This window comes from Trachypithecus francoisi, unplaced genomic scaffold (genome assembly GCF_009764315.1).
Source record: "Trachypithecus francoisi isolate TF-2019V2 unplaced genomic scaffold, Tfra_2.0 Lachesis_group8, whole genome shotgun sequence".
Classification (NCBI taxonomy): domain Eukaryota; kingdom Metazoa; phylum Chordata; class Mammalia; order Primates; family Cercopithecidae; genus Trachypithecus; species Trachypithecus francoisi.
The window spans coordinates 113,462,959-113,487,404 of NW_022681473.1; the positions used below are offsets into that span (position 1 = coordinate 113,462,959).

At 44.0% G+C, this 24,446-nt stretch overlaps 1 protein-coding gene and 1 pseudogene across 1 annotated transcript in view; one reads left to right on the forward strand and one right to left on the reverse strand.

Annotated features, from left to right (window-relative positions):
- The window catches only part of FEZ1 (fasciculation and elongation protein zeta 1), a 45,770-nt gene extending 29,009 nt beyond the window's left edge, over positions 1 to 16,761 (reverse strand). Inside the window, 3 exon segments of the mRNA XM_033206283.1 lie at positions 8,495 to 8,594; positions 16,452 to 16,740; positions 16,743 to 16,761. Of these exon segments, the coding sequence (XP_033062174.1) occupies positions 8,495 to 8,594; positions 16,452 to 16,740; positions 16,743 to 16,761 (408 nt within the window).
- A 5,341-nt stretch (positions 16,762 to 22,102) lies between these two features.
- LOC117080889 lies at positions 22,103 to 23,698 on the forward strand (annotated as a pseudogene).
- The last annotated feature ends 748 nt before the right edge of the window (positions 23,699 to 24,446 follow it).

Genomic DNA, 24,446 nt, shown 5'->3' on the forward strand with positions numbered 1-24,446 from the left:
TCCACACATACATGATCAATTGATTTTCAACAAAGATGCCAAAACAATTTAATGGGGAAGGGATAAGATTTTCAATGAATGGTACTGGAATAATTGAATAGCCATATGCAAGAAAATAAATCTTGAAGCCCAGCACTGTGGAGTGCCTCAGTAGTCCCAGCAATTTGGGAGGCTGAAGCAGGAGGATGGCTTGAACCAAGGAGCTCAAGACCAGCCTGGGAAACAGCAATACTTTATATCAAAAATTTTTAAAAATGAGACCTGACCCTTACCTCACACTATATACAAAACGAATTTGAAGGCTGGGCACAGTGGCTCATGCCTGTAATCCCAGTACTTTGGGAGGTCAAAGCGGGTGGATCACTTGAGGTCAGGAGTTTGAGACCAGCCTGGCCAAAATAGTAGTACCCTGTCTCTACTAAAAATACAAAAATTAGCTGGGTATGGTTGCAGACACCTGTAATCCCAGCTACTCAGGAGGCTGAGACAGAAGAATCGCTTGAACCTGGGAGGTGGAGGCTGCAGTGAGCCAAGACTGAGTCATTGCACTCCAGCTTGGGCGACAGAGCAAGACTCCATTTCAAAAATGAAAGAAAGAAAGAAACTCATTTGAGATGGATCATAGACCTAAATACAAGAGCTAAAATTATAAAGCTTCTAGAAGAAAACTTAAGAAAAAAAAATCTTAGTGACCTTGGGTTTAACAAAGATTTCTTAAATACAACATAAACACAAAGTATAAAAAGGAAAATATCAATAAATTGGACTTCATCGCATTTAATTTTTCTTTCTTTTTTTCTTTTCTTTTTTTTGAGACAGAGTCTCATTCTGTCGCCCAGGCTGGAGTGTGCAATGGCACGATCTTGGCTCACTGCAACCTCTGCCTCCCGGGTTCAAGCAATTCTTTTGCTTCAGCCTCCCTAGTAGCTGGGATTACAGACATGTGCCAGCATGCCAGGCTATTTTTTGTTTGTTTGTTTTTGTTTTTGTATTTTTAGTAGAGACGGGTTTCACCGTGTTAGCCAGGATCATCTCAATCTCCTGACCTCGTGATCCGCTCGCCTTGGCCTCCCAAAGTGCTGGGATTATAGGCGTGAGCCACCACGCACAGCCTAATTTTCTTTTTGAGAGGGGGTCTCACTATGTTGCCCAATCTGGTCTTCAACTCCTGACCTCAAGCGATCTGCCCACCTCAGTCTCCCAAAGTGCTGGGATTACAGGCGTGAGCCACCACACTCAGCCTTCATCACATTTAAAAAACGTTTGCTCTTCAAAAGATAATGTTAAGAAAATTAAAAGGCAATCTATAGACTAAAAGAAAATATTTGTAAAACATATATTCAACAAATGATTTTTATCTAGAATTTATAAGAAACTCTCATGGCCAAGCACGGTGGCTCATGCCTGTAATCCCAGCACTTTGGGAGGCTGAGGGCAGATCATGAGGTCAGGAGTTCGAGACCAGCCTGACCAACATGGTGAAACTCTGTCTCTACTAAAAATACAAAAATTAGCCAGGCATGGTGGTGTGCATCTGTAATCCCAGTTACTTAGAAGGTTAAAGCAGGAGAATCGCTTGAACCTGGGAGGCAGAGTTTGCAGTGAGCTGAGATCACACTACTGCACTCCAGCCTGGTCGACAGAGCAAGACTCCGGCTCAAAGGAAAAAAGAAACTCTTACAACTCAATACCAAGAACACAGACAATGTACTAAGAAAATGCACAAAAGATTTGAAGAGGCATTTCACCAAAGAAGACATACAGGCCGGGCACAGTCACGCCTATAATCCCAGCACTTTGGGAGGCCAAGGCAAGTGGATCACTTGAGCTCAGGGATTCGAGACCATCCTAGACAAAATGGTGAAATCTCATCTCTACTAAAAATACAAAAATTAGCTGGGCATAGAGGTGTGCACCTGTGGTCCCAGCTACTTGGGGAGCTGAGGTGGGAAGATTGCTTGAGCCCGGAGGTGGAGGTTGCAGTGAGCTGAGATTGAGCCACTGCCCTCCAGACTGGGCAACACAGCAAGACCCTGTCTCAAACACACACACACACACACACACACACACACACACACATTGTAAATAATCACTTGAAAAGATGCTCAATATCCTATGTCACTAGAGAAAAGCAAATTAGAACTGAAATAACGTATCAATTTTGTTACTACCCATGAAGATGTCTAAATTTTAAAGATTGTCCATAGCAAGTGTTGGTGAGAATATGGGACAATTACAGCTCTCAAACTGGGAAACAGTTTGGTAGTTCCTTAAAAATTTAGACATGGGAGTTAAATGATGAGAACAAATGGACACACAGAAGGGAACAATACACACTGGGCCCTACTGGAGGATGAAAGGTGGGAGGAGGGAGAGGATCAGGAAAAATAACTCATGGATACTAGGTTTAATACCTGGGTGATGGGCCGGGCGCGGTGGCTCAAGCCTGTAATCCCAGCACTTTGGGAGGCCGAGAGGGTGGATCACGAGGTAGGAGATCAAGACCATCCTGGTTAACATGGTGAAACCCCGTCCTACTAAAAATACAAAAAAAACTAGCTCGTGGTGGCGGGCGCCTGTGGTCCCAGATATGGGAGGCTGAGGCAGGAGAATGCGGGAACCCGGAGGCGGAGCTTGCAGTAAGCTGAGATCTGGCCACTGCACTCCAGCCCGGAGGACAGAGCGAGACTCCGTCTCAAAAAAAAAAAAAAAAAAAAAAATACCTGGGTGATGAAACAATCTGTACAACAAACCCCCATGACACCAATTTACCTATGTAACAAACCTGCACATGGACCCCTGAACTGAAAATAAAAGCTAAAAAAAAAAAAAAAAAGGTTGAACATACACCTACCATATGACTCAGCCATTCCACACATAGGTTTTTATCCAAGAGAAATGGAAGCATATGTTCACACAAAGACCTACAGAAGAATGTTCACAGCAGCTTCATTTGAAATATGCAAAAAGTAGAAAAAATAACTGTTCATCTATAAGCGAATGAATAAGCCACTGGTGACATATCCATAGAACAGAATACTACTCAACAACAAAAAGAAATGAACTGTTGCTATACTTTAAAACATGGATGAATATCTAATTACACTGAGTTTAATAAGCCAGACAAAAGGAAATGTACATATTGCATGATTCCATTCATGCAAAATTCTAGAAAATGAAAACTAATCTACAATGACAGAAAGCAGATAAGTGGTTGCCCAGAGATTGGGCAGCGAGAGAGAGGGATGATGAATATGTTGAATATCTTGATTATGGTGATGGTCTTGCAGATATATGCAGATGTCAAAATTTACCAAATTGCTCACTGTAATATGTGCAGTTCATTATATGCCAATTACCTTTCAATAAAGATATGGGGGAAAACAAAACAAAACAAAATAAAATGGTAATACATCATGATGAGGTTGTGTATATCTCTAGAATGCACGGTTGAGTTGACATTTGCAAATTAATTTATGAAATTCATCATATTAACATCATAAAGGAGAAAAGCTATATAATCATCTCCACAGAGGCAGTAAATAGAAATAGTAAATCTTCAGAAAAATAATAAGAAAACATCACAATTTAAAGTCATGAGCTTCTAGGTTGAAAGGATTCACTGAGTATAACATAATGAAGGAAAAAAACTTCATTCTAAAGCACATTATTGTAAAATTTCAAAAGAGAAAGGAAAAGGAGAACATCCTAAAAACTTCCAGAGAGAACCAAAAAAGTCATACAATAAAGGAGCAGGAATCTAAAGATGGAGAACAGAGTCAGCCAAAAGGACTGGGAATCAGAACAGATTTGGGGTTTCTCAACACAACCTAATGCTAGAAGAGAACAAAGCCCTCAGAATGCTAAATAATAATATTCTTATATATCCTAAAAACCATTTCCTCTGTACCCCTTTCTCAAAAATATGCTGAAGAGTTTGGTTTGTTGTTGTTTTTTCACCAAAACAAGGAACTATATCTAGAAAGACTTTTTAAATATGGCAACCAGAGGACAGGAGAGGAAGACAAAAGAATCCCCAGCATGAAGGGAAGGATGTTCTCCAGGCAGCCGCTGTGCAGCTGATCTAGCGAATGACCAGACCAGTTTGTAGCAGAAAGATGAAAGGTACTAACTGGGATGTTTTCAAGAAAAAAACCTGGAATTGACACAATACAGTATCTGATTCCTTTAAGCATTGTGTTATTTATACTTTTTAATTTTCTGAAAATTTTGATTTTTAACATTTTAAAGAGCTTTCTGGTGCAGAGAGACTGTACCTTCAAGATTAGCCAATTCTGGCTGAGTTCAGTGCCTCACACCTGTAATCCCAGCACTTTGGGAGGCCAAGGCAGCCGGCTCACTTGAGATTAGAAGTTCAAGACTAGCCTGGCCAATATGCAAAACCCTGTTTCTAACAAAAATACAAAAAAAAAAAAAAATTAGCTGGGCGTCATGGCACATTCCTGTAATTCCAGCTATTTGGGAGGGTGGGGCAGGAGAATCACTTGAACCTGGGAGGTGGATGTTGCAGTGAGCGGAGATCATGCCACTGCACTCCAGCCTGGGTGACAGAGTGTGACTCTGTCACAAAAAAAAAAAAAAAAAAATAGCCAATTCTTAGAGATAGCAAAGGGCTCAGCAAACCTTCTATATGCAAACTAACCAAAGCCAAGCCCTGCCCCCTCTACCTGACCTCTACATCCCAGGAGGCAGAGTCCTCTGCCTTAGTCATCCCAGGGTCAGGTACTAGGCACTAAGGACCATCCCTAATGTTTACAGCTTGCAGAAATTACTCAAACTAGCCAGTCCTAAACTGTTTACCCCGTCTTGCCATTCCTGAGGCACTAGCCTGGCTCTCCCCTGGCTACTTCTCCCTCCAGAGAACACTGGAGCTTCCCCATGGGGCCCCACATGGCCCCACTATAAAACTGGAGCTATATGCAAAAAAAAAAAAAAAAGGCAGCTAAAAGAAGTGCAAGCAGTTGCCTCTATGGAGTAGGGAAAGACAAGAAGGCAGGGGTCTACTGTTTGCAGGGGTTGTTTTGTCTTGTACTTACAGTGCATTACTTTCAAAGCATTAATTAACTTTTTAAACTATGTAGATGTGTTACTTTGATTTTAACAAAAAATGACTCTCTTTGCAGTCACAATTCATTAGTTGGTACAATATTTAATTAAATTTCTGAGTGCAGTCACAAGGACAGCACAAACAGGTTTGGGAACAACTGATTCTCAAAAATGGACCACTTGGTCAGGTGCAGTGGCTCACACCTATAATCCCAGCACTTTGGGAGGCCAAGGCGGGTGGATCACCTGAGGTCGGGAGTTCAAGACCAGTCTGGGCAACATAGTGAAACTCCATCTCTACAAAAATACAAAAATTAGCTGAGCATGATGGCAGGTGCCTGTAATCCCAGCTACTCAGGAAACTGAGGCGGGAGAATTGCTTGAACCTGGGAGGCGGAGGTTGCAGTGAGCCAAGATCACGCCATTGCACTCCAGCCTGGGTAACAGAGTAAGACGCCGTCTCAAAAAAATAAAAATGTATTTAAAAAATGGAACACTTAAGTGGAGGTATGAGGGGTGACGAGAGAGAAACCTCACAGCTGTGCATAGTCAGCATGCCAAGTGCTTTTGATCGTACGTTTTACAGAAGGAATACAGAGCACTGGTTAATTTGGTAAATCGTTTAAACTTAGGGCAGGTAATAGAGCTCCTACTGTAATTAATCCAGATAATAAAAGAGGATGAAATAAAACAGCCTTAATCCATCTACTTTTGCTACCCTGTCCTTTTCCCATGGGTTAGAGAGAAGAAATACTACAAGGAACAGAGCTCAAGCTCATCCTTCTCAGGGCCATTCAGTTTGCCCTGAAATATTAACCCTCTTGAGGGAAATCTGGAAATTAGGATAAATTAAAGCCCTTTTGAAGGGCAGACTATCATACATATCCTTTGGCTTAATCCACAAAATGAGTTGGAAAGGTGTCAAAAGAGATAACAAAGCAAAATCTGCCTTTTGCACATGATGGACCTGATTTAATTTCAGTAACTAGATTTATTCCATTATTGCCTCCATCTCCTTTGCAGTTTGTGTAAGCACTAAGCACCATACCTGCAAGCATTACAAGAGAAAATGCACAGCCGAGATTTCAAGACAGGACCTGAGACACAGCCTCCTATGTCTGTGCTGAGGAGGCTTGCAGGAAATCTTGGTTTCAAAGTCACCATCTTACCTGCTGCCTTCAATGAAGCCTTCAGGTTTTGAGTACCTTAGATTGCTAATTACTAGAAAAATGGAGAAGGATATATACAGCTACATTTTCAACAAATCAGTCAACTGCTGATCTCTTTGCTGTGCTATTTTGAGCAATAATCTACAATTATATTGCAGCGTAAGAGGAATCTGTTTATTGCTCTTTTACTTGGACTCAATTCTGAAACACTTAGAAAGATTAGATCCATCCAACTCTATCACTTGCTGAGCCCGCAGGGCTGTGACAGCCCTTCTGATGATAAATTGTCAAAATTTCCTTCACAGCTAAAACTAGAAAACCAAGTGAGGCAGAAATTGGCTTTTAACATAGAGCCATTAAATGATTTTTACCTTTTGCTGTGCTCTGAATGTTTATGTCCCGCCCCCCAAATTCATACGCTGAAATCCTAATGCCCAAAGTGATGGTATTAGACAGTGAGACCTTGTGGAGGTGATGACACCATGGAGATGGGATGCCCACAAGTACCTTTCTCAAAGAGGCCCAAGGGAGCACTTTAGACCCTTCTACCATGAGGAGACACAGTGAGAAGGGGCCATCTGTGAACCAGAAAGCAGGTCCTCACCAGATACTGAATCTGCCAGTGCCTTGATCTTGGACTTCCCTGCCACCAGAGCTGTGAAAATCAACTTCCGTTGTTTATAAATCAACTCAAAATAAATATCATCTTTATTCTTCAGAAGCGCCTAGGCTACTTTCTTCCTTGGAGTCAGTAACTCATGGAGTGTGACTCTGGTCCAGACACATAAATGTCCCCTTGGTTGAGTTTCATGAAGAATTCTAGGCCAGCATGGTGGCTCACGCCTGTAATCCCAACATTTTGGGAGTCCAAGTTGGGTGGATTGCTTGAGCCCAGGAGTTTGAAACCAGCCTTGGTAACATGGCAAAGCACCATCTTCACAAAAAATACAAAAATTAGCTGGGCATGGTGGCATATGCCTGCAGTCCCAGCTACTCAAGGAGGGGGTGGGGGTAAGGCTGGAGGATCACTTGAACCCAGGAGGTCAAGGCCGTAGTGAGCCGAGATTGCGCCACTGCACTCCAGCCTAGGTGACAGAGTGAGACCCTGTCTGAAAAAAAAGAGAGACTTCTTCCCCATCGTGTGGCCACATTGCTAATATCTGGGCCCTACCTCTGGCCATTGTCAGGTGCAAGATCCATCAGCACTTGTTCTCAGCACTGTTTTTGGTGGGCCTGAACTATTCATTTAAGATGGGAAAACCTAATTTTTTAAAACCATCATTGTTTGAACCCAAGAGAAGCCCGTGACAGTTTTCTCCTCTTATTTCAGGCCACTTTATTCTTCATGTTGTAGTACACAGATTAGAAGTATTGAAAGTAATGGCAGGCTGGGCATGGTGGCTCACACCTGTAATCCCAGGACTTTGGGAGGCCAAGGCAGGCAGATCACGAGGTCAGGAGATCGAGACCATCCTGGCTAACACGGTGAAACCCAGTCTCTACTAAAAATACAAAAAATTAGCCAAGCATGGTGGCAGGCACCTGTAGTCCCAGCTACTCAGGAGGCTGAGGCAGGAAACTCCCTTGAACTCGGGAGGCGAAGGTTACAGTGAGCCGAGATCGGACCACTGCTCTCCAGCCTGGGCAACAGAGCAAGACTCCATCTCAAAAAAAAAAAAAAGAAAAAGAAAAAGGAAAGTAAAGGCAAAAACCACAATTACTTTTGCACCAACCTAATAGAAGTAATCTGTGTTTATGCTTTTCTATAGATAACCATTCCTATCACTTCAGCTATATTGGGTGTCTTCCTTATCTTATTTTTCACCCTCCTCCACAACTCCTACCTTCCCAACGATTTTTTTTTTAATTGAGATGGGGTCTCACTGTGTCATCCAGCTTGGAGTGCAGTAGCATGATCTTGGCTCACTACAACCTCCGCCTCCTAGGCTCAAGCAATCCTCCCACTTCAGTCTCCTGAGTAGCTGGGACCACAGGCAAGCGCCACCATGCCTGGCTAATTTTTTGTATTTTTGGTAGAGATGGGGTTTCACCATGTGGCCCAGGCTGGTCTTAAACTACTGAACTCAAGCAATTACCCACCTTGGTCTCCCAAAGTGCTGAGATTACAGGCATGAGCCTCCATCAACAATTTTGAGCTTTATTACACAGCGAGGAAGACTGTTGAGTTACTGAATGTTTTTCTAACTGAATTCCACATCTTCTCAAGCCCTGCTAAACCAGGGGCCCCAGAGAGGTACCTCAGTGTCAGAGCAGTTGCCATTCAGAGCCTCGATGTTTGGATCCCTCCAGTCTTCTGACAGTGAAGGGATGTAATTGTCTGTCAGAGCATCCCAAACCCTGTAAACAAAGAGAAGCTCTCATTAACACACATCTGTGGCCTGGCCCCGCCTGGAGGAAGGAAGAGCTGGGCTGGGAGAGGAGAGAAGCTTCTCTGTGTGCCAGGCTGAGATCATCTGCCTTCCAGCATGCAGGGGCAAAGTAGCTTAAAAACTGAATCAGAGGCACATCCAGGGGAGAAAGTCCATGGAGCCTGGCCAGGGGCTTCAATGTGAAAGGTGTTTGCTTGAGGGAAGAGGAATTTCCTACCATTGAGATACAAATGGCAGCGTCTATAATCAAACCGACTCTGGCTCTGAAAATAAATCTGCCCCTCATCCAAATAGCTCATGTTTCTGAATGTCAGAGATGCCCATGTTTCTTTTCCTATGGGGGGAGAGAGAGAGAGAGAGAGAAAGGGAGAAAGAGAGAGGAACATAGAGACAGAGAGATTTGGGCAGTTTTTCTGGCTGAATCTCATTAAGATCAGAATCATTATCTAGTTTATAACCATTTCAGTTTCAGAGGTCTGCAATCTAAATGATCAGGAATTCCCTCCTTGACATCTAATGTAGGTAAGGGAATAATGCCAATGCTATGAGTACTTACTTACTACCCAAAATGTTCTATCAAACCCACGGGTTGCTAGATCCTGCCCTCGAGCAATGTCAAATCTAAATCCTGCATTGTGTCATTCCAACATCACGGACACTCTAAGGTAAATACTGTGTATAAAAGAAACCAATAAATACACCTCTGTCTACACAATTCGTTTTTAGTGGGGAAAGATGGGGCTACATTTATTACATTTCTTTTTAAAATTCTGATATGTACGTTATAAGAAAGGATTTCTACAATTCTTATTCCTTAACTTATTTCAGAAAGATTTCTTAGGAAAAAAAAAGGAGGGAGGTTAGGGAAAATTTCAGAGTCACAGTCACTTACACATCAGGAAGATACATGAATTATTCAACACCAAGAGATTAATGTAAATCAGTAAACAAAGCCCTTAAGATAATGACTGCCATGGAAGCCAATGGCACCTGAATTAATATGAATGAGGCCAGGCGCGATGGCTTACGCCTGAATCCCAGCACTTTGGAAGGCAAAGATGGGCAGATCACTTGACTCCAGGAGTTTGAGACGAGACTGGCCAACATGGTGAAACCCTGTCTCCACAAAAAATACAAAAATTAACCGGGAGTGGTGGCATGGGCCTGTAGTCCCAGCTACTCGAGAGGCTTGAAGTGGGAGGATAGCCTGGTGCATGGGAAGAATCTTAGGAAGTCGAGGCTGCAGTGAGCCATGATTGTGTCACTGCTCTCTAGCCTGGGTGACAGAGCAAGACACTGTTTCAAAAAACAAAACAAAAACAAACAAAACAAAACTAAAATATTAGATAATGATAAATTAGGGCTCTATGCTGCAATCTCCTTCAGGTGCCTATGCATGTCAAACACAAATTATACCTGTGAGAGCAAGATTTTAAAAATAAGCAATGTGTATATATATATATACAAGCACACAGACACTTGAAATGAGAAAGTAACGAGGGCACTATTAACTAAACAAAATGCCCATACATTACATCACATTCCTGATTTTGTTTATGTCAGGAATGCAACATGATATATGGGTGTATAAGCAAAAAGACGTTCTTAGTGCACAATGCGTGTAATTGGTGATGGAACAAATAAAAGGAACCCAAGAAAACACAATTTAATGGCAGTGCTTGGGGCATCTGCTTATTCATTATTTTGCTACCATTACAAGAAAACACTTTGAAGAGAACTCATCAAGTACTCATTAGCCATCTACTCAGCAGGATTTCAGAGCAGACTTCTTAAACCATGGGTGATATCCTAATCTCCATCAGGCACTATTAGAGCTGCATTAATCCAGGCTAATTCTAAATCCAAGTACCATTAGCATTCTAGAGCCAAGAAGCAAATAGGATTTGCTTTCTCCAAGACAAAACTCCAAGGCACCACACCCGCTGGAAAGGTCACTGTAGGACTGCTCTTTACATCACTGCATTACATTCTCTGCTGCAAGATTGAACATGCATACAGGCACTGACCTTCAGATTCGTCCCTGCAGGAAGCGCCTGCAGAAATGAAATTCAGCAAAGCCCAAAATAGGCAGGAGCCTTTTGTATCTCTCCCGGGCTGGAGGGAAGCTGAGAACTTTAACGAACTACACACTTTCCAACGACCTTGAGACTATTTACATCCTTAAAGTGATAAGCAGGGGCTCTCTTGGGATCACTTAGAGTGCCTGCTTTTCTCATCTGAGCCTTTGCTGATAAGCTTTGAATTTTATCTTCTGATTCTAGATTTTTAGTGACAATTCCCTAAACTTTTATCTTCTCAGGATTTCAAGCCATCCTCATTCTCTTTCATATTTTGTCCAGGTTTCCTTTTTCCTTGCTGACATACTTTTTATCCTTTGAAGTTTATAAACAAGCTTTAAGATAAAGCAGCTTTCATCTCTTTGTAATCACTTGCATACCCTTTCCATACTTATCCAGTGTCCATTTAACAATAACAATATCTGTCAACACTTGCTGGGCACTTACTATGAGCCAGGTACTATTTTACACTGGATTCTAAGCATGGATTAATTCATTCATTCTTCACAACACTTACACAAGGCAGATGCTAATGAGAAAAAAATTGAAACATAGTGAAGTTAATTCACTTGTCTCAGCTCACACTGCCAGTAATGGTAAAAGTGGGATTTGAACTCAGGCAGCAAAGCTACAGAGCCCATATTCCTAACCACTTAACAATTCCAACTCTTTATGAATTACGTAATTGGCATCGGCATGGTCATCAGAATAATATACCAAGTTCCTAATCAAAACCTAGGAGAGCAGTTTAGAAACTGGCTCTGTGTGAAAATTAGCTGAGTGTGGTGGTGCACACCTGTAACCTCAGCTACTTGTGAGGCTGAGGCAGGAGAATCGCTTGAACCCAGGAGGCGGAGGTTGCAGTGAGCCGAGATTGCGCCATTGCACTTCAGTCTGGGCGACAAGAGTGAAACTCCATCTCAAAAAAAAAAAAAAAAAGAAAGAAAAAGAAAGAAAAGAAAAGAAAAGAAACTGGCTCTGTGTGAAAAACCCATACCTACAATGACCCTGAACATTGTGCTTTCATGGATCTACAGAAGGAAGAATGACAAAGGTAGCAGGGGTGCATGGCCACTTTCTATGTAAATCTCCAGCCCAGGGAAGGGCACAAGGAAGGCACAAGCAGAACGCTGGCAGCCAGCAGCCTCAGCAACAGAGGAGCCGATGCAGCCAGGGCGGGGGAAACAGCTTTCTGTGAGGAAGAGGACGGGAAGGGCCGTCTATCCCATCATATATCCCATTATTAGCAGGGTTCTTGGGAGTGTGCATCGCCCCTTTTGTGAGTACCTGGAGGTGGACTGTAAAGTTTTACTTCCCTGAGAAGCATCCTGCTATTTACTCTTACCTTGGGGAAAGAAGACTTTGAAAGCTATCTCCTCTATCATTCATCAGAGAACAAGATCAAACAGGTTGCCTCAGTTCCTATCATTATGCTTCCATGACACCTGAGATTCAATTTGCTCTCTCCATCCCTATATAACAGAAAAGGCTTTTTCAGATGCATATTTTACAGCTGGGCTTAGGTGCCTGCAGAACTGACCTAAGTGTCTTTCGCCACAGAGAGCAGGGGCTTTGGGAAAGGCTGCTGGCAGAGTTTGAGCAAACCCAGTGGAGGAGGGTGGAGACTGGGGGGGTGTGCCAGGACACGTGTACAAATAGCTCCAGGGCCTGGAACTGGCAACATAGCCATCAGGGTTCTATCAGTCCTGACACACATGCAAACCCTTATATACCTATTTCTGACAGTATGGCAGGCAGCTTAAAGGGCTTATTAGAATTCTAACTTACTGACATTTCCCTCAAGCCTGGGTACTTCCCTTGTCTAATGTTTTGCTGGTGTCCAGTCATGCCAATATCCACACCCAAATGTGTATTAATTTGAGTACACTTTTGTACTTTATGTTTAGAAAGTATAAATTAGTGGCCGGGCGCGATGGCTCACACCTGTAATCCTAGCACTTTGGGAGGCTGAGGCGGCAGATTGCCTGAGCTCAGGAATTCGAGATCAGCTTGGACAACATGGTGAAACCCCATCTCTACTAAAATACAAAAAAAAAAAAAAATTAGTCCAGTGTGGCGGTGTGCGCCTGTAGTCCCAGTTACTCAGGAGGCTGAGGCAGGAGAATTGCTTGAAACTAGGAGGCGGAGGTTTCAGTGAGCCAAGATCGTGCCACTGCACTCCAGCCTGGGCGACAGAGTGAAACTCCGTCTCAAAAAAAAAAAAAAGAAAGAAAGTAGAAATTATTAGCAGCACATTAATGCCTTTGCTCAACTTTCTAGATGTCTTCAAATGCTTAAATAGAATCAATACTATATCTGCTTTCTATAAGGGGTAACTGAACCTCTAAAAAGAGAATTAAATTTTCTAAAAAATCACAGTTATGTGTAACTTTCCCTAGCTCACTATTTGGTACTGACTTGTCTTCAACATGTAGTATATCTGATGACAGGCAGTTTATTGTCTGCACTTTCTTTTTAACATCACCTTTAACAATTCTGTCTGAAGAACAGGAAATAGCCATTGCATGGTTAGCCGCTCTGTCTTAAGGGTACTTGTAAGAGGGCTGACAGGGATCCCCAGTGACGTAAGAGGTAAGCTGAGAGCCATCCATTTCCATTCTGTAGTGGCCCCTAAGAGGCTCTGACCTCCAGCCCCAATCTCTTATGGCAAAGGAAGAGGGTGATCACATATACACAAAGAAGAGATTCTGGGATGTTTCCTGATTTCAAAACCAAAAAATACGTATTCAAATCTGACTCTCCTTTAATGTCTAGAACTTCCATACCCTGACAAATCAGAGATAAGTTGACAAATCTTAGCCAACTCCCCTCTTGGTTAAATAGTTCCAAATGAAGACTAAAGAAAAGAAAGCTTCTAAGGGAGTCACTACATTTGTTCTATGATTTGTGCTGTCTTTAAGGAGGCAGTTTAACCAAGTATTTCCCTGCTTTTGTTTTAAGCTTCTATTATTTACTTCTAACCCATCCACAGCACTTTTAACTCATTTGTGGATGAAACAGCCCTCTAAATACTAGACCTGAACAAGTTTATGACAATAATATTAGAGCTTTGTTCAGAAGTGTAGTCAGGTGAGATATTAAATCACCCTTTTCCTTTACTTAGCCATAATTCCAAAGTTGAAATATTTGGATAGTGTCTATGAAACAAAGTGCGTAACAGAATTCTGATTTTTATTTTAAATTGTAAAGAGGGGTTAGAACTGAATGCCTGGAAAGTGCTGTGTTAATTTTTCTCTTCCCAGCTTCCTCCCTCTACACTGTCCCTAAATTATACTTTATCTCGAAGGAATTATTCAACCTTTGGTGTCTTAACTGAGGCAGTCAATGAGGCAGTCAAGTCAGAAAAATCAGGCTGAGAAGGCCAATAATCCCATGTGATGGTAATTAACATTGAGTGGCCTCTTCTAATGTGCTAGAAGACAGTAAGAATCTGCTCATTGGGCCTTCATCCTTAATGAGGCAGAGGAGGGGTTTTGATAGGGGGAAATGATTTGTTGGAAGCAAAAGGAATGGGACACATCTTGAAATGTCATTTTCAGAGCACATCCTGGGTGAGGTAAGAAATTAGGTTCTTTATAAGTCCTTAGCCTCACTTCATCAAGATTGAGCTCTGGAGGTTTCATAGATGAGGACCTACACAGTCAACCAGGGTTAAGTGACTTGCCCAAGGTCACACAGTGAGTTAGAGAGAGTACCAAAATTAGAATTCATAGTCTTTGTGTTTCCAGTTCATTGGCTGGTGCACTCGAATGAAAAAATGTTCTGCATAATAAAGCCCCAGAGCCATTCTTTTTTGACTTATAGATGTTGAGCAGATAACAGGCTCAGAATCTAAAAAGAATCTGTTTGAAACTTAAAATTTAAACACATAGCCCACAGTTATAGTACTAGTCAGCAAAATGAAATGTCCTCTGTGATCATACCTTCCGGCCTGCATTAATTAAAAAGAAAAGAAGGAAATGGTGTGGGCTTAGAAATACATTACATGTACATACAAGGCTACTAGCTATTATCACTCATCTAGTTTATTCAATATTCGATATTTCATTCAAAAATATTATTTGCTCATTTACTACAAACCGAGCACTGTATGAGACAGTGGGGCTGTAAGAGTGAATAAAACAGATATTTGTTCCCTCTATGTGTAGAGGTAGAGTCTTACAGCAGTCATCAAATAAGCAACCCTCTCCCAAATACAGTCAGGTTCCAATCCTCTAGGACATGCCTCTTACCCCATGATTTGTGGGCCATTCTTCCCACTCAAATCCACAAAAAGGGAAACAAAAGCACAGGTGCTTCAGACTTCCCTGAACTTTGACATTTCTTGTGTGCTAGCTAAGGAACAATGGATGCATATTTTATCTCTGCAGGGAACTCATGTAGACAGTAGTCCCCCCTTCTCTGCGGGTTTGCTTTCCAGGGCTCGGTTATCTGCTGTATAGTACAATGAAATATTTTGAAAGAGAGAGAGAAAGAGAGACCACATTCACATAATTTTTATTACAATATATTGTTATAATTGCTCATTTTGCGGTGAGCTGTTGTTAGTCTCTTACTGTGCCTAATTTATAAACTGAACTTTATCATATGTACGTACATACAGGAAAAAAACATTAGGGTTTGGTACTAGCAGCAGTTTCAGGCATTAACTGGGGGTCTTAAAACATATCCCCCACCATGGGCCGGGTGTGGTGACTCACGCCTATAATCCCAGCACTTTGGGAGGCCAAGGCGGGCAGATCACGAGGTAAGGAGTTCAAGACCAGCCTGGCCAACATGGTGAAACACCATCTCTACTAAAAATACAAAAATTAGTCGGGTGTGGTGGTGCATGCCTGTAGTCCCAGCTACTCAGGAGGCTGAGGCAGGAGAATCGCTTGAACCTGGGAGGTGGAGGTTGCAGTGAGTGGAAATCATGCCACTGCACCCCAGCCTGGGTGACAGAACGAAACTCCATCTCAAAAAAAAAAACAACACACATTGCCCGAGGATAGTGGGGGAACCACTGAATCTTTACTAAATGCCTAAAACATCCTTCTTTAATTTGTGTAACATATCACCCCCTTGTCTTTCTAGTCCCTTCTGAAAGAGTACTTTTCTCAGATCCCTTTTCTTGACTACTATTAAGACCCTAGAAAGTAGCTAGCAAGTGAGACAAGGAATCTGCATACTCAAAGGCCACATCACCTAGTTTCCACCTTTACTTTGTCCAGGGTAGGCCCCTGTGCTCTCAGTTCAGTTTAGATGCTTTCTTATGTGGACATATCCTAGCATCTGTAGATAACTCTCCAGGCCTGAGGGGCTGTCAAAAATTCGGGATTTTCAAAATTCTGGTGTTTCTTGAAGCAAATTGGTCCAATAACATAGATTCATCCATCATGGTTAATTAATTTTTTCTGGCCTTTATTTCTAATATCTCGCTGGATTTCCACTGATATAAAGAAAGCTCAAGATAGACCCTGAAATATACTGTGCTCCTGAAATTCCATTTTGTATCTAGGAAAACCCTCATTCCTCTAAGGTTTCAATTTAAGAAAGTTCTCCGCAGGGGACCGTAAAGGGACATATATAGAGCTATGACAGGAAGTACCAGGGCACTGCTCCGCTGACAAACGAAAATGAAAGTAATAGGCCATAAACCTATAGACAGAAACTAGCACTATGTCAAGGAGCCAAGGCTAAAGGGCTCTGGACTGAAGCAGGAGAGGGCAATTAAGACTTCTTACTCCTCGTCCTGAAGGGTCTCCTCCTCCTCTTGGATCTGTAACTGGTTCTTCACGGGAGCTAGGTTCTCGGTCTTGGTGTTGTAGTTCCGAAAGCAGACATTGAGCTTCTCATCAAATTCATTCACGAGGTCCTCCATGGACTTGAAGCTGATTATTTCGGAAGAAAAATTCTCAAGCTCAGAGAGGGAGGGGTCCTCGAGATGGTGGGGAGATGAACCATAGAAACACTGGGGCTTCTCCTCCGGGTCCTCCGAGCAGCAGGGTCGAAGGTCCTCAAACTCTTCATCAGACTCACCAGTGGAGCCTCCATTCTTGCTCAGCAGAAGAACAACAGCGACTTTCAGGATGAGTTTATCTAAAAGAAATGAACAGCATAATGTGAGTTTAGACCAGGCTAATCTAAATAATAGAGTTAACTTTGGAGACACACCTGCTTCCCATTCTCTACTCCCAAAAACAAGGTACTGGTTAAGTACGAAGCTCCTGGACAAGATCATGTAGGTTTGCATTCTGTTCTGTCCTACCAGCTGTGACCTTGGGCAAATGATTAACTGCTCTGTGCTTCTTATTCTTCTCAAGACAGATATAATACTGAAATCACCTCAAAGGGCTGTTAGAAGACTAAAGGAGTAAACACAGGTAAGTGCTTAAAACAGTGCCTGGAAGATAATAAGTGCCAATATTGTTGAATACTTTCTGTTGGTGTTTTAGTAGTATTATTATTATTACTATTACTATTACCACAGACCCACATCCTTAACTACGTGATCTGAAAGCTGAAAATTCTCCATTTTAGCAGCAAAATGTGACATGATCTAAACTCATCTGGCAATTAAACATGACCAACATGAATATAAAGCTTCTCGTGGCTTTAATCGATCCCATTTTGTGTGTTTTGCTGCAGAAATATTAATTTTTTAATTACAAAGATTGCTATCCCAGATCCCACTGGATGAAATGTGGAATGTACACCCTATTACTACCTTCCAAAATCTGAAATAATCTGAATTCCAAGTGCCTGGCCCCAGGGGTTTTGGATAAGGTTCATGTACCTAGATATTACTACCCTTATCAATAAATAATAGAAACTGATAAAACATTGGCTGGGTGTGGTGGCTCACGCCTGTAATCCCAGCACTTTGGGAGGCTGAGGTGTGAGGATCATTTGAACTCACTCGGGAGTTTAAGACCAGCCTGGGCAACACAGTGAGGTCCCATCTCTATTTTTTATTTTTAAAAAAAAACTAATAAAACATCAATAGAGACTTTCCAATAAGTGCCTGCATTGTTTTTGTTTTGTTTTGTTTTGTTTTGTTTTGTTTTTGAGACATAGCTTCACTCTGTCGCCCAGGCTGGAGTGCAGTGGTGTGATCTCAGCTCACTGCAACCTTCACCTCTGGGTTCAACAAATCCCCGTGCCTCAGCCTCCCAAGTAGCTGGGATCACAGGTGTGTGCCACCACAACGAGCTAATTTTTGTATTATTAGTAGAGATGGGGTTTCACCATGTTGGCCAGGCTGGTCTCGAACCCCTGACCTCAGGTGATCCACCAGCCTCAGCCTCCCAAAGTGCTGGCATTACAGGCATGAGCCACCATGCCCAGACAAGCACCCGAGGTTTTCCCACACATAGATCATATGCCTAGGAGCAGAGGAATAGACTAAATGATCTATTATGCTGTATCCTGTAAGAAACAGACCCCACTACCCATGTGCTCCAAAGCCATACTCCATAACCATCTTGAGCACTGCACCCTGAAACGCTGCACACACAGACCTTCCTTCAGTTCCCACCAACTGTGGGACCTCTACCCCTCATCGGGCCCTCTTCATACACCGCTTCCAACTGTGATTTATCCATCTGTGTGTACATCTGGGCCCCATTCAATTTTAACTTAAATTCCTCGAGGACACAGAAATCCTCTGGATATCTTCCCTGGCTCCAAATATACACTGCCTACCCTGTGGCTAGGCAGTCAGTCGATGTGTGCTCATTGAAAAAATTATCTATCTCCCACATACAGTTTTCCATTTTCAATTTCAGGCAGCACAAGCATTGCTGACTATCATACCCTTCCCTACATGCTCAACAGAAAGGCAACCAAGCTTTTCTGTTCGTCTATCAGGTTATTGATATAGTTAGGTGCTCAAATTGGAGGCGCTTCCTGAGGAGAACCAGACAAACAGCAAAATTCATGGATTTTGCCCTAGGAGTGCCCATTCTCCATCTCTACCTACAAAACTAAAACTCTAAATAAGCAAAGCAAAGGACATGCCAGGCAAGGACACTACCAGTTTGCACCAGGATTTTGCTGGGATTAAGTTGATTACCACTGCTTTAAAACATATTCGGAGCATTTACTGTTTGCAAAGGCAACATGATAGGACATTTGAATACAAAAATAAATACAAGTAGTACCATATCTTGGAAAGAAGGCAGGCTCAAGAGCCAACAGATCTGCCAGTGGCTTGCTGAGTGACAAGCATCATTGGTCCTGATTTCCTCATTTGTTATAAGGAAGGTGTTGGTACAGAGTTAACATATTTAGGAGTTAATTTTAATAAATCAATAATTTAATCATATTGATTGAAATAATATGTTTATTTAATCCAATATATCCAAAGTGTTACCATTTCAAAATGTAATCCACAAAAAAACTAATGAGGTGGTTTTTATTCTTTTTTATACTAAGTCCTTTGGAATCCAGTGTATATTTTCCATTTACAGTACATCTCGCTTTGGACTAGCCACATTTCAAGTGCTCAACAGCCAAATGTGGTCTGAGGCTACCGCAATGGACAACATAGCTCTAAAGCAAACACAAGTAATTGCCCATCAGGGGTTCTTCATCTTCAGTACATAGACCCGTGCGGGTTCTTTGAAGGTCACTATATTTCAGTGAAATTGGTTTCCTTTACAAGACTAAGTATTTTATTTTATGCATTTAAAAACATTATTTCGAGAAGGAGCCCATAGACTTCTCCATACCACCAAAGGAGTTCATAGTGCAAAAAAGATTAAGAATCCCTGAGCAACAAAAAAGTGAGATTAGAAAAGATGGCAGAATGCGGTAGAGAGTAAAAAAGGTTTTACAGCCCAGGAATTTGTGTTGATTAAGGCAGTACTCTGTGATGGCTAAGAGCATAGGCTTCGGGTTCCTGTCCTGGTCCTATCACTCCTAACTGGGAGACTTTGGGCAAGTTATCAGCCTCACTGTGCCTCAATTTCATCATCTACAAAATGGAGTTTAAAACAGTGCTTCCCTTAAAGATTACTTTTTGGACTAAATGAGATCATCTTTGAAGTGTTAACTACAATGTGTGGAATATAGAAAGCATCCAGTAAATATCAGTCATTCCAGGAAAAACAAAGCTGGGCACGGTGGCTCACACTTGTAATCCCAACAACTGGAGAGGTTGAGGCAGGAGGATTGGTTGAGACCATGAGTTTGAGGCTATAGTGAGCTATGATCACACCACTGTGTGCCAGCCTGGGTGACAAAGTGAGACCCTATCTTTAAAAAAAAAAAAAAGTAAAAAATAATTATAGGAAAACCAGGATAGCTTACTTACATAGAAATGTGATGTGGGGGTTGGGCATGGTGACTCATGCCTGTAATCCCAGCACTTTGGGAGGCCGAGGTGCATGGATCACCTGAGGTCAGGAGTTCAAGACCAGCCTGGCCAACACGGTGAAACCCCATCTCTACTAAAAACACATACACACACACACACACACACAAATAGCCAGGCGTGGTGGCAGGTGCCTGTAATCCCAGCTACTTGGGAGGCTGAGGCAGGAGAACAGCTTGAGCCCAAGAGGCGGAGGTTGCAGTGAGCCAAAATCATGCCATTGCACTCCAGCCTGGGCAACAAGAGCGAAACTCCATCTCAAAAAAAAAAAGAAAAAGAAAAAAAGAAATGTGATGTGGGAGTGCTTCAGGTAAAAGCAAAATTATCCCTGCCATGATATTCTCTGTGCAATGCTTCAATATGCTTATCAAACAAGAGAACTATGCTGAAAGAATTTTAGCACCATTTTTACTAAGGCTTTTTTTCAATTCATTTGTTCAGAGGTTCCTGGATCATGGGTCCCATTTTACAGAGACATGAAAGCTAATCGGATAGTGTGGCAGGTATTTACACTGCCTTTAAATTTGTACTTTTCTCTGGGAATGACAGGGGAGAACCAGGTGGTGACACCAGTGGGGTTTCTGATTTGAAATGACACAGTCTATAGGATTAACTAGCAACAAGAGGCCAATCCAACTAGAATCTAGGACTAAGACTGAGTTTTGAGTGTTGGCAAGAGGAAGAGTGTGCTGAAAGCACCTAGCCTCAGCCCAGGCAGACTGTAGAGAAAATGGATTCATCTAGAAAATTATAAAAGACAAAATGAATATCACAGCTCTAGGGTTCAGACATATGCTCATTTGAAACAGTCCATAATATAGACTGATTGTTTTTTGTCAACTCATTACCCAAGAGCCAAGAAGTGCTGCATGAATGACCATCTGGAGATGAAGTTAAAGTGAAAGCCAGTGCTGGGAAACTAAAGTCACTCAACACCCAAACTGAACCCAGCATTTGTGGAAAGACCCCAGGCTGTGGCACAGGAGATGAGAGTCAGGCGTTCGGACCGGCCCCACTATACCCTCCAGGGGGGCTCTATGGATTGGGGCTGGCAGCACGTCCTTAGATGGTGACCCTGCCTTCCTTCCTTTAGCTCACTTTCTTTCACCCTCCCCTCTTCGCGGAGTGCTTTCATCCTTCAGTTAAAATGTCTGAAACAACCTTATCTTCCATCCTGGCAAGCTTGCCCCGTCCTCATTCATAGCTCATCTGGGAGCCCTCCTTTCCTTAAAGAAGGATTAATACAAGTGATAGTTTATTCTCTTTAGACTTCCAAGATCAAAAATAAATAAATACATACATGAAAATGGCAGAAAGAAGGAACCACGGGAGGGTCGCCTTTTCTTTCTCTCTTTACCACAGAACAGAGCGCAGGACTATAGTTGGATTGTCCTACAATCTATTCCATTTATTTTCACTCCCAATAGATGGTGTAATTTGGAAAAGAAAAGACACTCACGGGGCTTAACAGAGACCCAGTAGGAAACGCGTAAACGTCTCCCTGCAGCATAATGATGCACTGGCTGCAACTCGGGGCTGCGGTACAAATGCCCAGCCCCTGCTTTGCTGAGCTGACCCGAGTGGAGCGGAGCGGTGGAGATTTCACCACGCTAACCCCGCTGGGCCTGGGCACCTCCACACAAGCCCCATTCCATCTCCTTCTTTCCATCACTTGCTCCATAGATCAATTGATTTCGTGCCTCGTCGTCCCCCATGTCCGTCCCTAAAACCTATCCTGCACTGATCTACCTTCAGATTTCCCACTGCTCCTCCGCAGAACCCAGCCAGTGTGCATGTTTGCGCACATTTTGACAGAAAGGGTATTTTGTTGCATATGGATCAGCAACCCCTTCGCGGTTCTGCTTGCTACCCTCCCCCTCCTCCCGCTGCTCCATTCACCTCCATCTCAGATCTCCCTCCTCCCCCCGGTCCGGTGGGGTAAAGAAAGGCTCCTCCAGGCAGCACAATGGCTGGCGCTCCGAGGAAGCCGGACTCAGCCCGCGCAGGCCGCACACACACTCCACTGCCCTCCTGGTCAAACAAGCCCGGACACTGGAGAGGGATGGGAGTCGGGGATGCCTAGCGGCGGGGAGGGAAGGGATAGGCAAAAGGGAAGAAGAGCGGGCTGTGATACCCCCTCGACGCCGTCAAACACTGCTCCCCGCGCTCCAGAGCCGGGGGCCCACCCGACGGCAGCGCGCCCCGCCACCGCGCCGCCGCCCCGGTCCCTTCTCCCGCCCATCTGTAGTAAAACAATCGCTCCCCCGGCGTCTGCGGCCGCTGCCAGCGGTTCTGACACTGCAGGAATGCGCGGACTGGGGAAGGCTCACCACTCTGGGGAGGGGCACGAGCGGGGTCGGGGGTAAGTTCTTAGGGACAAAGATAATGTTGGGGCGTTTACGGTGACTGGACCAGATAACGGTCCCGGGACCAGGCACCGACCCACTGCCCCAACGCGATCGGGCGGCGTTCTCTTCCTTCCCCAGCCCTCATACCGCGCCGCCTGCCTTCACACGCGCGCACACGCGGGCACACACACGCAGACACACACACACACACACACACACACACACCCCAGGCCTGGCTGGAGGGCCGATGCTGAGATGACACTGGAGGAGCCCATCATCCCACATCTCCCGGGCCTGGCGCTGCGTCCCAGCTGCGCTCCCTGAAGGGCTGGGCAGGAGGGCGACGGCCTCCCGTTGTTCCTTTCCAATCCCAGGATGGGACGGGGTGAGGGGCGCTGTGGCGACCCCAGACCGTCCTGTCAGAGAATCCCGGGGCCTCCTTACCACCCCCACCAGACCCCACCCCCAGCAGTGGGTCGGGTCCTAACTAAAGTCGACCCCCGCGACGGCACCTGTGCGGGTCCTGGCGGAGGGAGGCGGATCCCGGAGCTCAGCCGGACACCCCCATTCACGGGCCGCGGGAGCGGCCGGAGCGCAGCGCAGCGCAGCGGAGAGCCAGCTAGCCAGCGAGCGCTCCCCCCGCAGCTCCGGCTGCGCCCGGCTCCGCTCCCGCCTCCACCCCACCCCCTCCCCGCGCTCGTGCCCGGGCTCCGGGGGCGCGCCCGCGCTCGGGCACCCACCCAACTGGCACGCGCGGGAGCTGGACGTCATCCCCTAGTTAACATTCATAGCCTTCCTCTGAGCACGTGGGCCTGCCTTTATTAATATTTATGTATTTCTGTTTCTCTCCTCTTTAACATTGGTCTTTCTGCTTCCCTCATGAATATTCAGAAGCTCCAAGATGAGCGCGTGCAATAACTATCAACATGGATACCTCGCAGAGCCTGACACTAGCTTCTGGATAAAATGCAGGCGATGGCTGCTGGCGGATGCCAGCAGACACTCTCAGAGGCCCTCTTGGACTTTCTGAGCTTCCCATTCTCCTCTACTGGAGGCTGAGGCGGGGAGGCCCAGCGACATCTCCCAGCCCCAACTGGGTTCCGACCTCAAGCCAAAAGTGAGGAGGCTGGCAGGAGAGCTTTTCTCGCCCAAAGATGCGGGGGTGGGAGCCGGATCCAGCTGAAAAATCTGAGTGAGAAGGTTTCAGGCCCAGGAGGACTTGAGATAATACAGGAAAATTCGAGAGGCTGAAATAAGAAGGGTCCCTGGGGTCTTGTGAAAAATTATTCATTTATCTTGTCTACTGTGTATAGGCCTGTGCTTATAGAAGCTGTCAATAAAAAGTCTCATAATTCATGAATACACACAACTAAGAGCACAACAACTGTAATTATCGAAGGAAGGCACTGGAAAAAGCACTTTTGTCTTGGAGAACCCCAAGTACTTTTGTCTGATTACAAAGTACCTCTGGGCTGAACTGAGAACTTCAACTGGAAGGGGCAGGGAGCTTCTCTTTTGCTTGTTTATGCATTCATTCCACAGACATTTCAACCATGAGAAGGATGGAAACAGGAATAATGTCCCAATGAGATGAGAAGAAGCGTTGGCCTATTTGCCTTTGTGGGAGCAATAAACAGAGGATGTCTTCCTGTAAGAAATCATAAGGCCAGGCACAGTGGCACACAACTGTAATCTCAACATTTTGGAAAGCTGAGACAGGAGGATCACTTGAGGCCAGGAGTTCAAGACCAGCCTAGGCAACATAGTGAGACCACATCTCTACAAAAAAAAAAAAAAAGTAGCCAGGCATGGTGACCCATCCTGGTAGCCCCAGCTACTCTGGAGGATGAGGTGGGAGGATCGCTTGAGCCCAAGAGGTTGAAGCTGCAGTGCACTCCAGCCTGGGCAACAGCAAGACCTTGTCTCAAAAATAAATAAATAAATAAATCACAAAGAGTAGCTGGTTAAAAGATCCCTAAATCTCCTTTCTTGGGATCATACCCAGTTTTGTGACC